Source organism: Bufo bufo, chromosome 5 (assembly GCF_905171765.1).
Source record: "Bufo bufo chromosome 5, aBufBuf1.1, whole genome shotgun sequence".
Taxonomy (NCBI): domain Eukaryota; kingdom Metazoa; phylum Chordata; class Amphibia; order Anura; family Bufonidae; genus Bufo; species Bufo bufo.
Genome location: NC_053393.1, coordinates 112,212,208 through 112,231,373, shown reverse-complemented (window position 1 = coordinate 112,231,373; position 19,166 = coordinate 112,212,208). Strand labels below are relative to the sequence as shown.

At 44.2% G+C, this 19,166-nt stretch overlaps 1 protein-coding gene across 2 annotated transcripts in view; it reads left to right on the top strand.

Annotated features, from left to right (window-relative positions):
• ARFGEF1 (ADP ribosylation factor guanine nucleotide exchange factor 1) overlaps positions 1 to 19,166 on the top strand; it is a 157,557-nt gene that overhangs the window by 47,000 nt on the left and 91,391 nt on the right. For both annotated transcript variants that reach the window (XM_040434499.1, XM_040434500.1), the window contains exons 2-6: positions 6,242 to 6,272; positions 7,227 to 7,383; positions 9,751 to 9,897; positions 14,373 to 14,552; positions 17,385 to 17,658. In XM_040434499.1, coding sequence (XP_040290433.1) covers positions 6,242 to 6,272; positions 7,227 to 7,383; positions 9,751 to 9,897; positions 14,373 to 14,552; positions 17,385 to 17,658 — 789 coding nt within the window. The remainder of the gene's footprint in view (positions 1 to 6,241; positions 6,273 to 7,226; positions 7,384 to 9,750; positions 9,898 to 14,372; positions 14,553 to 17,384; positions 17,659 to 19,166) is intronic.

Below are 19,166 nucleotides of genomic sequence, written 5' to 3'. Positions count from 1 at the left end.
ACAGGGGTCTTTAAAGAGCTCAGACAGGTGCTACTAAGTTAGATTAATGAGTGGAGTAGAGGTGGACTTTTTAAAGGCACAGTAACAGGTCTTTGAGAGCCAGATTTCTTCCTGTTTCTCAGGTGTTCAAATACTTTATGTTCAGCAGTGCAAGACAAATAAATTATTTAAAAATCAAACAATGTGATTTTCTTGAATTCTCTTTTTTTTATTTTTTATTCTGTCTCTGAGTGGGAATGCACCTACAATGTGAAATTCAGACCCCTCCATGATTTCTAAGTGGGAGAACTTGCAAAATCGCAGGATGTTCAATTACTTCTGTTCCTCACTGAATACCTTTTTATTGCAATGTGAAGATGAAATCTGGCATTTGTTAGGCTCTGTTCCCATTACAGTGACTGGCATAAGTCATGCTCCATCACGGCAGAGAAGTTATTCTCAACAGTTTGAACTGGTCTTTATACTAATATACTGTACGTCTGTAGGTAAGTGAGTGGTGTACCTGGTGGCCACTGAGGCACTTCTGTGGCTCGGCTCGGCGCGGCGTGGGACCGTTCATCCAGGCATTGATTCTGAGAGCGTTTGCATCCCCCGTAAGGTCTTGTTTACCTCGAGGAGTAATTCTCGCTGTCACAACCTATGACAGAGCTCGTCACTCACAAGTCTAGACTGAGGTCATCCTCTTGACTTTAATGTGACAAATGAAAGGGCGATTATTTTGTGCAGCTCTTTATACTGGTGTCGTGGAACGCCTGCGTGCGTATACCATACCTAAACCGTTCCCAGGTGCCTTCTTTCATCTGCTGTGCGTGGCTGTTGTTTTCTAATGACGTTGCCGCACAGAATCGCTGGACGTTGTATGACCACGATGGGAAGCTGTTTCCTCAGTGCTGCTCCTGGAGATTAAAGGGGCAGATTTTTTTTTGACTCATTCGTGCGAGTATGAGACGGATAGTTTTTTTTTTTTTTTGTTTCATGGTATTGCAGCTCTTTGCAGGTACAGCTGCTGCAAAATGTATGAAAATGTGCGTGATAAACCGCAAGGGTGTGGCCCCATCAGTCAGCTGATCACTGGGGTGCCTGGAGTCCAACCCCCACTGATCCCATATTAGAGGCATATCCTAGGGATATCTAATGTATGTGGCAGCCCCCCGACTCTTCCTCTAATGGTAGAGGTGAATTTGAGCATGCCCGATGCTTTGCTCTCCGAGGAGGTAAGCCATTGAAATAAATGTGTACAATTTGCCGAGTCTGACTTGCTAGTTACTATTAGAAGAGTTCATATTGGGAGACCTCCGCCACCATTTAAACGCCTAAAGACAACACGAGTACGTGCGGATTGTGCAGAGGACACCGCAAGAATCCGGGCTGCCAGTCTACTACTGGGAGACGGGCACAGGACAGAGGTTCTCTTAGTCAGACTTTGGGACCCACTCAGGTTAGGATGTCTTCACAGTTTGTGATTTGGCAAATTCACATTCAGGACCGTATGTATTTTGCGGTCCACAAAACACAGATCCGCAAAAAAACGGATGACATCCGTGTGACATCCGTATTGCATCCATTTTTTTTTTTTTGCGGATCCGTTGTAACAAAGCCTGTCCTAGTCTGCAAGACGGACAAGAATAGGACATGTTCTATTTTTTTGCTGAACGGACATACGGAGACGGAATGCACACGGAGTAATTTCTTTTTTTTTTTTTTTGGCTGACCCGTTGAAGTGAATGGTTCCGCATACGGGCTTCAAAAAAAACTGAATGGACACTCAAAGAAAATACGGTCGTGTGCGTGAGCCCTGAAGCTATATTCACATGACAGTAAAAAAAAAAAAAAGTCGTTAAAAACGGCAAAGCGGACTGACTTTTTTTTCCCCACAGAGTCATAAGGATAGATGCTTCAGAATTGTTAGTACGTGGGGAATGCATGTCAGGAGAGGGGAGAGGTCCTCTTTAAGAACGTTCCCTTTCCATTGCATGGAGACTGTCAGTGAAAACGGATAAAGTAGAACATGTTCTGTTTTAGAACAAAATAATTTTTTATTAGAATTTTCAAAGAAATTTCAATATAACATACAGAAAAACTTAATTTTTCACATGTAATATTACTTCATATCATGTTCTGTTTTATGACGTCTGTTATTCACTGGCATAAAAAACTGCCGTATGAAAAACCCCGTAGACGACCATTGTTCTTAAAACAGACGTGTGATGGCCGTTCAGTTTTTGACTGTCCTGTCCATGTAGCCTTAGCATTTTTACATTTTTATGTTCATAACTCACAGTTTTTGAATTAGTTATTATATTGTACTTTATTTCACTACATTTCTTAACACCTGACAATATTTTCAGCAATAACAAAGGGAGGTTGTCACCACATTTGGACATTATAGACCGCTTACATGGCGTCCTCCTCTCCCAGCGAAATCCTGCGCTCTGCCTCACTTGGCCGGGGCATGCGCACTGCGATGCCCACTGTGGGCACGGTATCGCTGTAGCTACTGCGCATGCTCCAGCCAAGCCGTGCCCACAGTGGGCATTGCAGTGCGCATGTCCCGGCCAATTGAGGCAGAGCGCAGACGCGGAATTTCGTTGGCCATCCTGGAAATGAGAGGGGGCGGGCAGGATGATCGTCTGCCCGCCCCCCCAGCACCGCCCGCACCTGGGGAAGGGTTAAAATTTTAAAATGTAGGTCATTTTGAAGTTTCTGATCCCCGCGGTCACGATTTGCATGCAGCGATCTCCTCCACAGTATGGGGAGGAGTGATCCCTGATGCCGTCACTCGTCCCCCATACAGGCTCATTGTTTGCCGGCAGCAGAGTGTGTTTAGACGGCACAATATGCTGCAGGGAAACGACAATTTATGTGACCGCACAAACGAGCATCTTACCTGACGAACAAGCGTTTCGCTCATTGGTGGAACCTTTACACCGTCAGACAGTCTGGCAGATTCTCAGTCTGTTGTAAAAGGGCCCTTAAATTAAAATAAAATCTAAAGTCAAAGGCCACGTTCACGTGTTCAGGATTTGCTGAGGATTTAGACGTCTGCCAACAAATCCGCTAATATTCTGCATCCGATGCTGAGTGGAGTATTGTATACCCCATTTACACGCTCTAGAATAAATCTGTATGAAACACAGAAAACCTAATCCACAAGAAAAATGAGCATCTTCATTCTTCTGGCAGACTCTGCAGCGACGGGCGGCCGGAGCACCCCCTTCATATCCATGCATTCTGCTGGGGACACTCTTGCACATACACGTCAGATTTGCCTTGAAGTATTTTTTGGTATTGCATTTGTGCTCCGCAGGTAGATTTAGCTGCATTTCCTCTGAATCCTGGTTGCAAAATGTACTTTTTCAATATGTTCTATGGGCAAAAGGCAGCTGGAAGGGACTTTAATGATTATCTGTGTAACATACCAGTTACATCGTCCTGTCTGTGTTACTAATGTCAGGAAATAGTATACTTTATAAGTAGACTAGAATTCCCCTTTAAAGGCTCAATGATTTGATGTATACTGCTGTGTGAATTCAATCTGTCACCAAGAAAATGCACAACAAGCATGTAATAGATCAGGAGGAGCTGAGCAGATTGATATATAGATTTACTGAAACTTTTCCCATAAAAGTTAAAGGGGTTCTGCATTTTTTTTTTTAAACTGATGATCGATCATCAGCATCTGATCGACACCCGGGACCCCCGCCGATCAGCTGTTTGAGAAGGCAGCGGTGCTGGCAGTAGCGCCGCAGCCTTCTCGCTATTTACCGCAGGCCCAGTGACGTCACGACTAGTATCACTGGGCGGGGCTAAGCTCTGTTCACTTGAATGGGGCTTAGCCCCGCCCATGCCATTGATACTCCGCCTCCTTCACTTCAAAGCCCAGAATGAGCAGGAGGTGTAAAATGCAAGTTAGGGCTCATGCGCACGGCTGTTGGTCGGCAACTTGTTGTCCCCAATGCACGGGCAGCATCCATGCGGTTTCCGCAGACGGATCCAGACCTATTCAACTTGAATGGGTCTGTGATCCGTCTGCGCCGCAAAAAAAACCCAACATAACATGTTCTATGTTTTTGCGGTGCGGAGGCGCGGAGAGAAACCCCACGGAAGCACTCTGTAGTGCTTCCTTGGGGTTCCGTTCCATCGTTCCGCACCTTCCGAATTGTGTACCTATTCAAGTGAATTGGTCCGCATCCGTGATGCGGTGCAAAAATGTCTGGGGCCCGTATATTGCGGACTCACTGTTTGCAGGCCGCAATACGGGCCCAGCCGGCACGCGTTTATGTGCATGAGCCCTTAAACTGTATCTTTTACTAAAAAACTATACATCAATCTGCTCAGCTCCTCCAACTCTATAACCTGCAGCTCAGACACCTCGTATACGAGTGCAGGCATGCATACAATCATATATACTTGGATGGAAATAAATAGGGATGAGTGAATTGACTTCGGATGAAACATCTGACGTCGATTCGCATAAAACTTTGTTACAATCCTGTATGGAGCGGGAGCTCTGTATAGTATTAGAATGTATTGGCTCTGTTGAGCCGAAGTTATTACTTTGCGAAGTCTCGCGAGACTTCGGGTAATAACTTCAAAAAATAATTTCTACTGTAAAAAAACTTTTACCGAACTCTCTGGTTCGGTTCCAAGGTACCATCCGAAGTCGATTCGCTTATCCCTAGAAATAATCCTGTAAAATATGAGGCATGTGATGCTTTATTCTGCACTAGGTAAAGGACACAAAGAGCAATGTGTGACTGTGTCACGTCATGCCGGTGTCTTTGTAGAAGACTTCACACATCGCAGATTTTCTTAAAAACCATTCCATTCATCTGAATGGGGTTGTTTTGGCGGGAAGCACATGGATTTCGAATGATTGGAACTGATCTGCCGTGTGTGAGGCATCCTAATTTTGTGTGCTAAGATATTGAATATCATTTTTATTGTAAAGCATAGACGCAGAACATTGCAGACATGGAACGATCCGGTTTCAACAGCAGTATACACGTGGCGCAGATTGGCGGATTTAATTACCGGTATAAAACATACTACCTGCGACTGAGCCAAGCCCGCAGTAGGTACAGTAGTAACAGATTTTGTACTCCCTCACTTGCACTTTTTTGGAGTCCATTGGATGACCACCTGGTATATTCTGTGCTCATGCAGAACGAGCATAGTTTTGTAAGTGTTAAAGGAGTTATCCCATGACTAATGTAAGAAAAAATCTGACATCATATAGTACATGACACAGCTAGAACCAGCCCTGTACCTCACATGGATCCAGAGATCTTCCCATTCATTGCTCTGCTAGATTTATATCAACCTGGCAGCTCAAGGGGAGTGTCTTTTCTGCTGCAGCTAAGGGGGCGTGTCCATGCTCTCCCTATCACAGCTCAGGGGGCGTGTCTCAGCTCTCCCTATCACAGCTCAGGAGGGAGTAGGATGAAACTGAGCATGTGCGGCCTTCCCAGTGAGCAGGACAAAGAAATCAGAAAAAGAACAAACAGCAGGTGGCGCTATACAGTTACATTTTATTGAATAACTCAGTTGCTATGCAACATTTTTAATTACCTGTAATTACAACAGTATTCAGATCCAGGTGCTGGTTTGAAAACTGTAGAATATTTTTTGTGGTACAACCCCTTTAATGTACCCATATAGTCTGTATGTGTAGGCTACAGCTCCATACAGACAGAACATTTAGGATGCATGCACATGGCAGTGTTTTTTTTTGTTGTTTTTGTTTTCTTTTTGTGCAGATTTCGCTACTCTTCCGCATCTTATGAGTAGAATGGATAATGTGGTGTGGAACTTTCTGTGGCTTTTGCAAGGCAAAGAGTGAAATCTGCCCTGAAAATCGTCACAAAGAGTTGACATTGGTTAATTCACGTGCAGAGAAATTAACACATTGTGTAGAGGAGATTTTGAAAGCCTCATTTACTTGGTTATTACTGATAACTCAGCGACTTCTTCACACAAGTACGCAGAAAATCTGTGTGTAATACGTGCTGCGTGCATGTGGCCTGAAATTGTGCATCGGCCGAAGAAAAACGTCACGTCACGGGCTTCAGATTATAGTCAACGACCGGCCAGAATACATCCAGCACAACAGCATAAAATATAACCAAACTATGTGATGTTAGTTCCCTGTGACTAGACAGCTGCTCCTGTTTGGTCCAGGCTGTGATTGATTTTTTTCATTTTTAAGTAGTTTTCTAACGTCTTTTTTTCCTTTTTACAGAGGAAATAAAGCACGAAGCAGACAAACAAAAGTAAGTCGTTAGCATTTTACCTGTTTTATCTGTTAAGCTGTTAAGATTATTAGGAATATTTTCCTCTAAAATAAAAAATAACCTTGAAAATATACGTCCCCGGGTCGCCCAATATTTCAAAGATGTGCTGCAGTCTTTATCATGTAGAAAACCATATAGATTTCTTAAGTCCTGTTCACATGACATTGGTGATAGGTTCCTAGAGTGTAGTCCAGGAAGAGCTCCCGTGTACATGCTAAACATATTAATGGGGCCCCACCGGAAATCAAGAGTGTCCCTATAGGAATAGTGAAGCAGATGACGCTAGACGCTATTCCATACAACAGCATACAATAAAAAAAACTAAACCAAAAAAAAAAAAAACACGGGCCCAAATTTACTAATGCGTCTGCACCACAAATCTGTCTAAAATATGTGGCTCAGTTTGGTGCATCTAGGGTTTCTTCATTTTTTCCCGACCTGCTTGACAAGGGTGGGGGTTAACAGAAAGGGGGCGAAGCCTAATGTACCATTTTGCGGCAAAGTTGTGCCAAAATTCTGGTTTAAAAATCAGTCTCAGAGTAAGCCAACCAATGGCTGGTATAGAGACAGAGAAAAGTGTCTGTCCCTGCTCCAGATTTATCATCCAGCCTGAGCCCCTGTGATAAATCTGGGACAGGTCTTTAGTTTTCGCCATCTATAGCAGGCATGGCCAACCTGTGGCTCTCCCGCTGTTGTAAAACTATAACTCCCACCATGCCCTGCTGTAGGCTGATAGTTGTAGGCAGTCTGGGCATGCTGGGAGTTGTAGTTTTGCAACAGCTGGCGAGCCTCAGGTTGGCCATCCCTGATCTGTAGGATAGTAACTTTGCACCGTTGTTTCTGTATAATTGTCATAATATGCAATGCAATAGATAATGAATACGTGTTTGTGGACTGCGTTTTAATTGCCCCTTGTTTTCTTTCTTCTCTCAGTCCTCCGCAAGGAGATGGAAAGGCCGGCTCTAGTACGCTTCCACCCGTCAAATCAAAGGCTACTTTTATTGAAGCCGACAAGTACTTTCTACCATTTGAGCTGGCATGCCAGTCCAAATGCCCACGGATTGTAAGCACCTCTCTGGATTGTTTGCAGGTCTGTATTCTGCTCTGATTTAATCACTATTTAGCAGAATCTCCTTATGTTCTTTATCCATCATCGGCTTTTAATAACCCTCATTATTCCACTGACGACAATACAACAATTTTGGACCACCTCTTAAGTCATTTTGCCTTTAAAGGGCTCTGTACACGTTTTTTTAAATTTTTAATTAATTTTTATTTTAATCTGCTAGAATGACATGAATGTTAGAATTTTGCAACCTCTGCCTGCCAACAAGCAGCGGGCCCAGATGATCACTGGCCCAGATGATCAGCGGGCAGAGGATCTCAAAACCGGAGGAAAACGCTTCAGTTTTGTCCCTATTAATTGTCAGTGGGGACAAAACTGAACAGACCGGAACGGAGCGCACCAGAATGTATTCCGTTCCTGTTTGTTGCTTTCCTTTGCCGGACAGAAAACCGTCCAGGTTTGGGTTCAAGGTTGGGTTCAAGGTTGTGTAGATGTAATTATTTTCCCTTATAACATGGTTATAAGGGAAAATAATAGCATTCTTTAATACAGAATGCTTAGTACAAGGTCAATTGAGGGTTAAAATAAATAAATAAATTAACTCACCTCCTCCAATTGATCGCGTAGCTGCCGGTCTCCTGTTCTTTCTTCAGGACCTGTGGTGACGTCACTGAGCTCATCACATGGTCCAATCACATGGACCATGTGATGTGACATCACCACAGGTCCTTTAGCTGGCAGCTCATGATTAAAGAAGTAAGAATAGATCGGCAACTACGCGATCAAGAGGAGAAGGTGAAATAATTTTTTTTATTTTTTAATCCTCAATTGACCACCTACTAAGCATTCTGTATTAAAGAATGCTATTATTTTCCCTTATAACCATGTTATAAGGGAAAATAATACAGTGAATAGACTGTCATCTTAGCAACCATGCGTGAAGATCGCACCACATCCGCACTTGCTTGCGGATGCTTGCGATTTTCACGCAGCCCCATTCACTTCTATGGGGCCTGCGTTGCGTGGAAAACGCACAATATAGAACATGCTGCGATTTTTCACGCAACGCACAAGTGATGCATGAAAATCACCGCTCATGTGCACAGCCCCATAGAAATGAATGGGTCCGGATTCAGTGCGGGTGCAATGCGTTCACCTCACGCATTGCACCCGCGCGGAAAACTCGCCCGTGTGAAAGGGGGGCCTAATTCCTGCATTTGCAGCTCACTCCTAATGCCCTTACAGCTTTTCACCTTTCAGACAAGGATTTGAAACCCCCCCCTCCCCGATCATCTGTGCGCTTTATTCCAACCCCCTGCCTTGAGATAACTCAGTGCAAACCTTCTGCTATCACTGAAGCCATTAGGCTACATGCACACGACCGTGACGTTTTTTGCGGATCTGCAAAAAATGGAAGCCGCCCGTGTGCCTTACGCAATCTGCGGAACGGAATGGGCGGCCCATTGTAGAAATGCCTATTCTTGTCCGCAAAACGGACAAGAATAGGATTTGCTATATTTTTTTTGTGGGGCCACGGAACGGTGCAACGGATGCGGACAGCACACTGAGTGCTGTCCGCATCTTTCGCGGCCCCATTGACGTGAATGGGTCCGCATCCGTTCTGCAAAAACAGTGGCTCGGATGCGGACCAAAACAACGGTCGTGTGCATGAGGCCTTAGATGTATCCAAGATCTATTAGAGGGGCTACTAACGGTGCAGATCTGTGTGCAGAAAATCGGTACAAAAAAGCGCACATGAATCCGCACTATTTATTGCTGCATTTTTTTTAATCCGGATTTGGTGCAGATTTTCCACAGATCTTCTATTGAAAAGGGTGAAATTCGCATAAGTAAAACGCAACAACAATTGACATGCTGCAGATTTCAAAATTCACATAGCGGGTCAATTTCTGCACCTAAGTGAAATCAAAGTGCACATGAGATTTGTCTGGTCTTTGCTGGTACGTATTAGGGCTCCTGCACATGGCCGTAGTTTCAATTCGCATCTGATCCGCCTTTTGCTCATCAGATGCGGACCCATTCATGTTAAAATAAAATAAAATAGAACATGTCCTATTATTGTCCAGTTTGCAGACAATGGTAAGATATTTCTGCGGGAGTTAAAAAAAAAAAAAATGGCAGCCTGCACTCGGCCAGTATCCATGTTTTGCGGATCAGCAATTTTCAGACCGTGTGCATGAGCCATTAAGCTGTGGTTTTTCCACATGATATCCGGCCAGAAAAACCGCACGTAAGCACGTGGATTTCTGCCAGCCTCATTTAATTGCTCTTTACATTTTGGAGTTCGTATTAGGCAGCTCAGTACATGGATTATAAAGCTGCATTCTAGATTTTGGTGATCATGGTTTTTTCCTGTCTTTTTTGCTTTAGAAACTTATTGCCTACGGACACTTGACTGGCAGCGCACCAGACAACACAACACCCGGCAAGAAGTTAATTGACAGAATTATTGAAACTATATGTGGCTGCTTCCAAGGACCGCAGACAGATGAAGATGTCCAGCTGCAGATCATAAAGGTAGTGGATCTGGTGTAAATGGTACAGCTTCCCAGCTATGTTCTCGCCCATACACCGAGGCAGCTTTTCCAAAAAAGAAGACTTTTGTGCAAAAAGGAAAAGAAAACCCGTTTTGTACTTTCCCCTGGGACGAAGTGTAGTAATGCATATTTAATAGGAATATGTGTTACTTGTGAGAATTGCTGCACTGATATGCTGTCAGATTTGTAGAGACAGACCGAAACAAGCCCGGCTCCGCAGAGCTGCGCGTTTCAGCTGTAAACGATTGTTGATCTCGAAAAACTGCTTTCTGGTCATGGGTGGCATTTACACGCCAAAGCATGGAGAACGCATACATAATATTGTAATCCATTAAATGCATTTATGGAAAACTCAGACGGTGAGACTGTGTTGGATGCAGAATCAAGAACTGTAAGGCTGCGCCCACACGGGTGAGATTTCGGCGCGGGTGCAATGCGGTAGGTGAACGCATTGCACCCGCACTGAATCCCGACCCATTCATTTCTATTGGGCTGTTCAGATGAGCAGTGATTTTCACGCATCACTTATGCGTTGCGTGAAAATCGCAGCATGCTCTATATTCTGCGTTTTTCACGCAACGCAGGCCCCATAGAAGTGAATGGGGTTGCGTGAAAATCGCAAGCATCCGCAATCAAGTGCGGATGCGGTGCGATTTTCACGCACGGTTGCTAGGAGACGATTGGGATGGAGACCCGATCATTATTATTTTCCCTTATAACATGGTTATAAGGGAAAATAATAGCATTCTGAATACAGAATGCTTAGTAAAACAGTGCTGGAGGGGTTAAAAAAATATATAAAATTATTTAACTCTCCTTAGTCCACTTGATCGCATAGCCCGGCATCTCCTTCTGTCTCCTTTGTTGAATAGGACCTGTGGTGAGCGTTAAGTACAGTTACAGGACCTTTGATGACGTCACTCCGATCATCACATGGTACGTCACATGATCTTTTACCATGGTGATGGATCATGTGATGACCGGAGTGACGTCATCAAAGGTCCTTGAATGAAAGCTCACCACAGGTCCTGTTCAACAAAGGAGACAGAAGGAGATGCCGGCTACGCGATCAAGTGGACTAAGGTGAGTTAAATTTTTTTTAAATTTTTTTTAACCCCTCCAGCGATGTTTTACTTTGCATTCTGTATTCAGAATGCTATTATTTTCCCTTATAACCATGTTATAAGGGAAAATAATACAATCTACAAAACACCGATCCCAAGGCCGAACTTCTGTGAAGAAGTTCGGGTACCAAACACGCGCGATTTTTCTCACGCGAGTGCAAAACGAATTACAATGTTTTGCACTCGCGCGGAAAAATCGCGGGTGTTCCCGCAACGCACGCACACATTTTCCCGCAACGCCCGTGTGAACCCAGCCTAAGGGTAAATTCACACGGGACAGACCTTTTGCTGCAGGTTGTTTGGTGGGTTCGCTGCATTGGTAATTTGAAAGTGGTGAAATCTGCTGTGAAAATTCACAATATAAATTGACGTGCTGCATATTTAAAAAATTGGCACCGCATGGAAAACGTCTGCACCATGTGAGATGCTTTGATAGGCAGCAGATGTTACCTGCGCAAATCTGCAGATCAGTTCCACAGCAGTTCGGATGCAAGTAGACTTAGGGCTCATGCACATGAATGTATTTTTAGTCCGTGTCAGCTCAGTGTTTTTTTTTTTGCGGCCCGTATGCGGAACCATTCATTTCAATGGGACCACAAAAAAACGGAAATGACAACGTGTGCATTCCGTGTCCGCATGTCCGTTAAGCAAAAAAATAGAACATGTCCTATTCTTGTCCATTTTGCGGACAGGGATAGGCATTGTTATAATGGATCTCCCAAAAAAACTGATGCAACACAGACGTCACACGGATGTCATCAGTTTTTTTTTTTTGTGGATCTGTGTTTTGCGGACCGCAAAATGCATACGGTCTTGTGCACCAGCCCTTACTCTTGGGCCTCTTTCACACAAGCGTTACGGATTCTCTCAGGGTATGTGAAAAAAACGGATGGTTTTGCATGCAAGTTCAGTCAGTTTTGTCCGCGATTGCATTCAGTGTTTCAGTTTTTTCCATGTGGGTGCAATCTTTTTTTGATGTGTTTTTCATGCGAGTGGAAAAAAAAAAAACTTGAAGAATAACGATGTACATCTCCTTGCAACCATCAGTGAAAAATGCATTTGATCCATTTTTCACTGAAGCCCTCTATGGAGCCAGAGCTGCGTGAAAAACGCACAATATAGAAGATGCTGCGATTTTTCCTGAACGCAGAGATGATACCTGCACAGACCATTGAAATGAATGGGTCAGGATTCAGTCTGGATGCTATTCGTTTGCTTCACACATCGCACCCTGACGGAAAACTTGCTCGTGTTAAAGGGGCCTTAATGAATACTTTAATTGCTTAATTACAAAGTAGGGTTAGCTGCCATCTTGAGGATGGTGCACTTTGATCAAGGAATGTGGCTCAGCTAGTTACTTAGGGCAGAACCACATATCTGTGTGCCACGCGTGTTATATGGCCGGACTGCAAGTTTAACTGACCTGGGTCATTTAAATCCATGGCAGCCATGACATATCCAAGTAATATGTCCAGCACACAGACATTTGAATTGGGCCTAAGTAAGTAATAAGAATGTATAACGTTTCCGGTACACGGATGTATGTGTGTGGGGTAAGGCTTGATACATGGCACCTCTTAGGTATAATTATGCCAGCAGACTGGCGCACATGTTTTGATCAGTAAGTCCCATTGGTTTCAGCTAAGGCTACTTTCACACTGGCGTTTTGGCTTTCAGTTTGTGAGATCTGTCATGGGCTCTCACAAGCCGTCCAAAACGGATCAGTTTTGCCCTGAGGTAGGGTTGTTCCGATACAAAAATTTTTATTCGGTTTTGATACCATAAAAAAGTATTGCGATACTCGATACAATTTGATACTACGCGGAAAAAAATAAAACTCCAAAAAAAGCTGCGTGCATTCCGCATTTTATGGAATGTCTGGCCCATAATAAAACAGTCCTATCCTATTTTTTGGGGGGACAAGGTGACAAAAAAAAAAAAAAAGTGAATTGCGCAGTTATTTTCTTTTTTTTTTCTTTTACAGTGGTCCGTGTTCACCACATAAGAGAGATATATTTATTTTATTTATTGTTTATATATTTTATATGTCAAATTGGGAAAGGGGGTGATTTATACTATTTTGGTGTATTCTTTAAACTTTTTTTTTTTTTTTACAGTTTATTTAAGAACTATTTCCCCCCTTAGGGGTTGAACCTGGGATCTTTTAATCCCTTGTCCTATTCACCCTAATAGATCTCTATTAGGGTGATAGCGTCCTGGCTGCCATGGTAACTGATCGGAGCCCCAGGATTACACTACTGGGGCTCCGATCAGAAGCTGCCAATGAGAGGAGGTGAGGGGACTCTGTGGCCACTGCCACCAACGGTTTTAATATGGTGGAGAAGGGGGAGGGCAGGGGTGCACTGCGCCACCAATGTTTTCAATACTGGGGGGGGGGGGGGCACACTTCGCCACCAATGATAATTAACGTTTAATATACAGATACAGGTGCGGCACCTGAGGGGTTAATTGCCGTGGATCACAGCGCCCTGTCAGAGGCAGGGTGCCGGCAACCTGTTTCTGCCCCCTGCATTTGTAATGTATTAAACGTTAGTTATCATTGGTGGCGCAGTGGCCACAGCCCCTCCCCTCCTCCGCCCTCTGCGCTCTCATTGGTGGCAGCAGCAGCAGCACAGGGGAAGGGAGAGACTGCTTCCTTCTCCCCGTGCTGCTGTAGGGAACATGGCTGCGCTGAGAGCAAGCGCGCTCATGTTCTCTGATACTGGGCTGAGCAGTAGCACAGCCTAATATCGATAAAAGGCAAATCCCGGTATCGTATCGATACTGGGACAAAAGTATCGACTGGGTATCGAAAGTTTAATACCCGAAACAACCCTACCCTAATGCATTCTGAATGAAAAAGGATCCGCTCAGAATGCATCAGTTTGCCTCCGATCAGTCTCCATTCCGCTCTGGAGGCGGACACCAAAACGCTGCTTGTTTGACGAAACTGAGCCAAACTGATCCATCCTGGCACACAATGTAACTCAACGGGGACGGATCCGTTTTCTCTGACACATTCTGGCACAATAGAAAACGGATCCGTCTCCCATTGACTTTCAATGGAGTTCATGACTGATCCGTCTTGGCTATGTTACAAATAATAGAAACGGATGGATGGACGGATGCATGCGGTTGTATTATTGTAACGGATCAGTTTTTGCAGATCCGTGACGGATCCGCCAAAAATGCGAGTGTGAAAGTAGCCTAATGCAATAGCTTTTGTTCAGTAATGCAAGCACTGGCACCTGTAGACCACATTGGTTATATTGCCGACACTTTTTGTGCTAATTTTGCTTAATCCTTTTTTTTTTTTTCCTGCTCTTTTTAGGCACTGCTCACAGCTGTTACTTCACAGCATATAGAGATTCACGAAGGAACCGTACTGCAAGCAGTAAGAACATGCTACAACATCTACCTAGCCAGCAAAAACCTTGTCAATCAAACCACAGCCAAGGCCACCCTGACACAGATGCTCAATGTAATATTTGCGCGTATGGAAAACCAAGCGGTGAGTGTCCTCAGCTGTCCATGTCTGAATAGGTCACCAAATCTCTCCACTGGACCATGGCTGTGAGAGACAAATGGGTCGCCCAACAGGGGCAGACTGGGAACTTAAAGCAGCTCTGGAAAAAAAAATACTAAAAGTGGCCCAAAACTGTAGGCAAGTCTAAATTGACAGAAGGCGGGGGAACAGCAGTAGGCAGGGGGAACAGAAGTAGGCGATGTCAGCAATACCGAAGTGCAGCACAAAACACTGCTCCGGCAAAACCAAATACCGCCCTGTCACCATACTGAGGACAGTGATACAGTTGAATTCAGTAGGCCACCTGCGGGTGCTGGCCAGGTGCAGAAGTACATGATGCTCCTAGCATACATTAATGCTGAGAGCATCAGATGTACCGGGCCAGCAGCTGTGAGGAGGGCTCAGGCGGCCCCCTGGGCTACAGCCCACCGGGTACTAGGGTATATGGACAATCTACCCCTGTTACCCAAGGTCCAGCATTAACCAATCTTGTCAATCCATTTTGCCACTCAGGTGCATATTATGGATGGTTTGTGAACGTGCACAGGTTCTGTATAGATGGAGGGAGGGCCTTCTGAATTATTTTCTCTATTTGGCCTAAGGAACGTAAGTCCAACTCTGCCGGTGCCCCAGCATTAACCTCTGCATATGCAGTCTTGTCTATGTACCTTTGTGTGCTATCGGGTTAGTTCAACATCTCTTGATATTGATGCAGTATTCGTACTATGATATTCTTTTAGTTATTTGTGATTGGTCTGCAAATTCTAGAACTGAGAATTACGTGAAGAACACGTTGGTTTCAGTCTAGTATTCAGATATCTGTAGTGGTATGAACATATGTGCGCTTTACTGACTTATCGTGGGTGGTCTGTATTCAGAGTTTCCACAGAGATCTCGGGAACACGGGTGGGTGCATCCAGGAGTTACATGCCATCAGCGTCAAGTGTATTGGTAGAGGGGCATAGAGCAGGGCGCTGCCAATGTTATATGTGGTAGAGGTTATTTTGGCTGGACATTAATATTGCAGAGAGATGATCTTTGCAGATCCCTTGCGGCTTAGTATTGCGTGTGGTCATCACTTCTCCTGTAGCCAACTCCTGACTGATCAGAGCACGGGGCTACTTGTTTGAAATGTCTTTAACTAGATGGCATTTGGCAAAGAAAACGTCCGATACCATGATGTAGACACATTCACATCTTACCATAGAAGTTAGTTTTATTCAAAGGTTTAACCCCTTAAGGACCAGACCAATTTTCTTAATTGTGTTTTTGTTTTTTTCTTTTCCACGTTCCAAGAGCTATAATTTTATTATATATTTTTTTCATTTTCCATTCACACAGTCACATCAGGACTTATTTTTTTAAGGGACAAGTTGTATTTTTAAAAGTCGGTATTTAATTTACTGGAAAGTGAGAAAAAAATCTTTGTTGGGTGAAAAAGGTAAAAAAAAAAAATTCTGCCATAGTTTTTTTTGTTTTTCGCTGTGCGCTAAAAATGACATGATGATCTCATTCTATGGGTTAGAACGATTACAGTGCTGAGACTGGTCACCCTTGCCGCCAGCGATTGGCTGAGTGATCATTTTCTGTGTGTCCAGGGACCAGGGCATATACCAGTGGGGGCCTGGGAAAAATTGGAGTAAGAAAAACGGGGGATTGGTGTGATGACTGACACTCCCTTTAAGATCACTTCTTTAAAGGAACAGTAACCCTAGAAATGAAGTAAATAGTGCCTATCAGTCTGCAGTATTTTCTACATACTGCTGAAACAAGCAATCTACAGCGAATTTCCTTCTATGCCCTCCCATTTTTAGATGACAGGGCTTATACAGGTGGGACAAGGCTTAGGGGACTTTCACACTTGCGTTAAACTTTTCCAGTATTGAGTTCCGTCCTAGGGGCTGAATACTGGAAAAAAAACGGATCAGTTTTATCCTAATGCATTCTGAATGGAGAACAATCCGTTCAGGATTCATCATGATGTCTTCAGTTCAGTCAGCATGCATTATTGAAATGCATTAATGCCGGATCTGGCACCAAGTGTTCCGGAAAAATGGATCTGGTTTTGCGTTCCGTGCATGTGCAGATCTTTAAAAATGTGAAAAAGATAAATACCGGATCCGTTTTTTCCAGATGACAACCGGAGAGACGGATCCGGTATTGCAATGCATTTGTAAGACAGATCCGTCTACAAATGGTATCCGTTTGCATACAGATGCTACCTGCCGGAATTCAGCAATGCAAGTGTGAAAGTACCCTTAGGCCTCATTCTGACCGGATAGATTTTCATTGTGGAAATCCTCAAAAACTGACAGAACAATTAAAGTGAATTGGGGTTTTTAAAAACCCTACAAACACCTACCTACTTATTTCAGCCGCGGCAGATCTGCTGCATATTTTCAGAATCTCGGTAAACTACAGTGTGATACATGTCGGTCTGGTTCTGAAAATGCCGTCCACACATAGCAGAAACATTCCACAGCATGCTCATTACATTGCAGATGCCGTGGATTTTCACTGTGGCCTTCACCCCGAAATACATGGTGAATCCGCACCGCGAAAATTAGCATCTAACATGTGGATTTTGCAGTGAGATCCGCAGCAGAATTATTCTGCCATGTCTGAACGTACCCTTCATATTTAGAGAGGTTTCCCTTCTTATTTTCTCCTCTTGCAGTTTCACTTGACTGGACATCCATTAGATCACGATGCATCTCGGCCTCACTCAGAAGTAGCTTAAACCCATGAAAGTATCTTTTCCTCTTTGTTCAAAGGCCTCACAATAAAAATAGTTTTGGTCGATCTTTCATGTTTCAGCTCCAAGAAGCCAAACATATGGAGAAGGAACGGCACAAGCAGCAGTACCATCTGCAGCACTCTCCACTAAGCCACCATGAGCTGGAATTGCCACAGATGAGACACATTCTGGAGCAGACCGATCATCTGGCCCGGGATCAGGAAGGTGAAATGGACCGCCATCCGAGCTATGTAGAGAACCCTATCCAAGAGGAAGCTGAACGGGAAAATGGATACGATGCCCAAACTACAGATAACGAGCATCCTGAAGTAGACCTGTCTGCACAAACTGGAGGTTTGTAGTCAGATGTGTCCTCCAGACCATGCGTTCATGTGTCAGGGTGTCCATATCCTTGTGACTGTCATTTATTTCACTTGTGTACAGATTATTTAATAATTAACCTTTAGAGATTCACTAGATTCCACCACGCCCGTGCCCCCCGGTTCTGCCCATTCAGCTTCCTTTCATCGTGATATTAAAAGTACCTTTAGAGTAAATCCTTTACACTACAAATGCTTAGTCGGCATGTTACAGGCTGGACACGTCCCTTTTAATTACGTTCTTCTCCTGCTTTGACATTGGGCACGGAGATCAGCAGGCGGGACAGTTGCCATGAAAGAGTCGCATGCATTGGTTCAATTGATTAGAATAAGATCTTGTGCACAAGACTTTTAAGGTGAAGTTAGACGAACCAATAATCGTCCAGATTATCGGGAACAACCATTCCTGCGAACGCTCTTTCCCGACAATCTGGCCATTTAAATGTGCCGCCGATCACCCATTCATCAAGTGATCCTATCGTTCATGCAGGCACCACCAATCATCATTTCTGGGCAGCAGATTGTGCTGTCTAAACATGGTTTCTGTATGGGGACGAGGGATCGCTATAACCTTGTCCTCATACTGTGAAGGAGATCAATGCATGTAAATGCAGCGGTCCCCTTTACTGAGCAAGCAGCCAACTGACAATCGTCCGCTCCATCGGCCCGTCTAACCCCGCCTTTAGAGCAACCACTCGGAGTGCTTCCCAGCTTGTCAGATCGGATGGGAGAACAGAATAAGGCCTCATTCACATGGGCGTGATGTAGCCTCCGCATTGCAGACCCAAGTCGCAGCCTGCCTGTGGCTCTTTTGTCTCTAGCTAACGGCATTATTGGAATCTGTCATTTGGCTAGGATTTGGGGACGCTAAAATTCAGGTGAATTATGGCCATCTGTATGTGGTCCTATAGGAACACTTTAAAGGGGTATTCCCATAACTGTTAGATCAGTGGGGGTCCTACAGCTGGGGCCCCACCGATCACAAGAACAGGAACCCCGTACCCCATGGAACTTCCATAAAAATGAATAGAGCAGCTGTGTGCATGCCTGACTGGCTGCTCCGTTCATTTCAGGGAGCTCGGCGGGGTACGGGATCCCTGTTCTCTTTATATAACCAGCATACCCCCTAAAGGAGGACCTGGCACTGATTTGTTTCTTGTGCAATGACAATTCTGGAGTGTGTTTTATTTTTTTTTTTATTTTTTTTTTACATTTCCTCCTAAAATTCTACATTGTGCCATTCCTCTGTGATGACAGCTGGGGATGTCCCTTAGCCAGTTTGACACTGGTTAATCACAGCTAGACCATGTAGGGACGCACCCCTGTGATAAAAGGAATGGTAGCACCCACTTGTCGGTATGTTCATAACTTTCCATGAGAAATAACCGAGGGATTACACAACCTGAGAGGTAGAAGAAAAGGTGTTCTAGAATTTTTATTTCAAAGGAAATATTTGTATTCAAGCTGCCAAGGTTCATTACT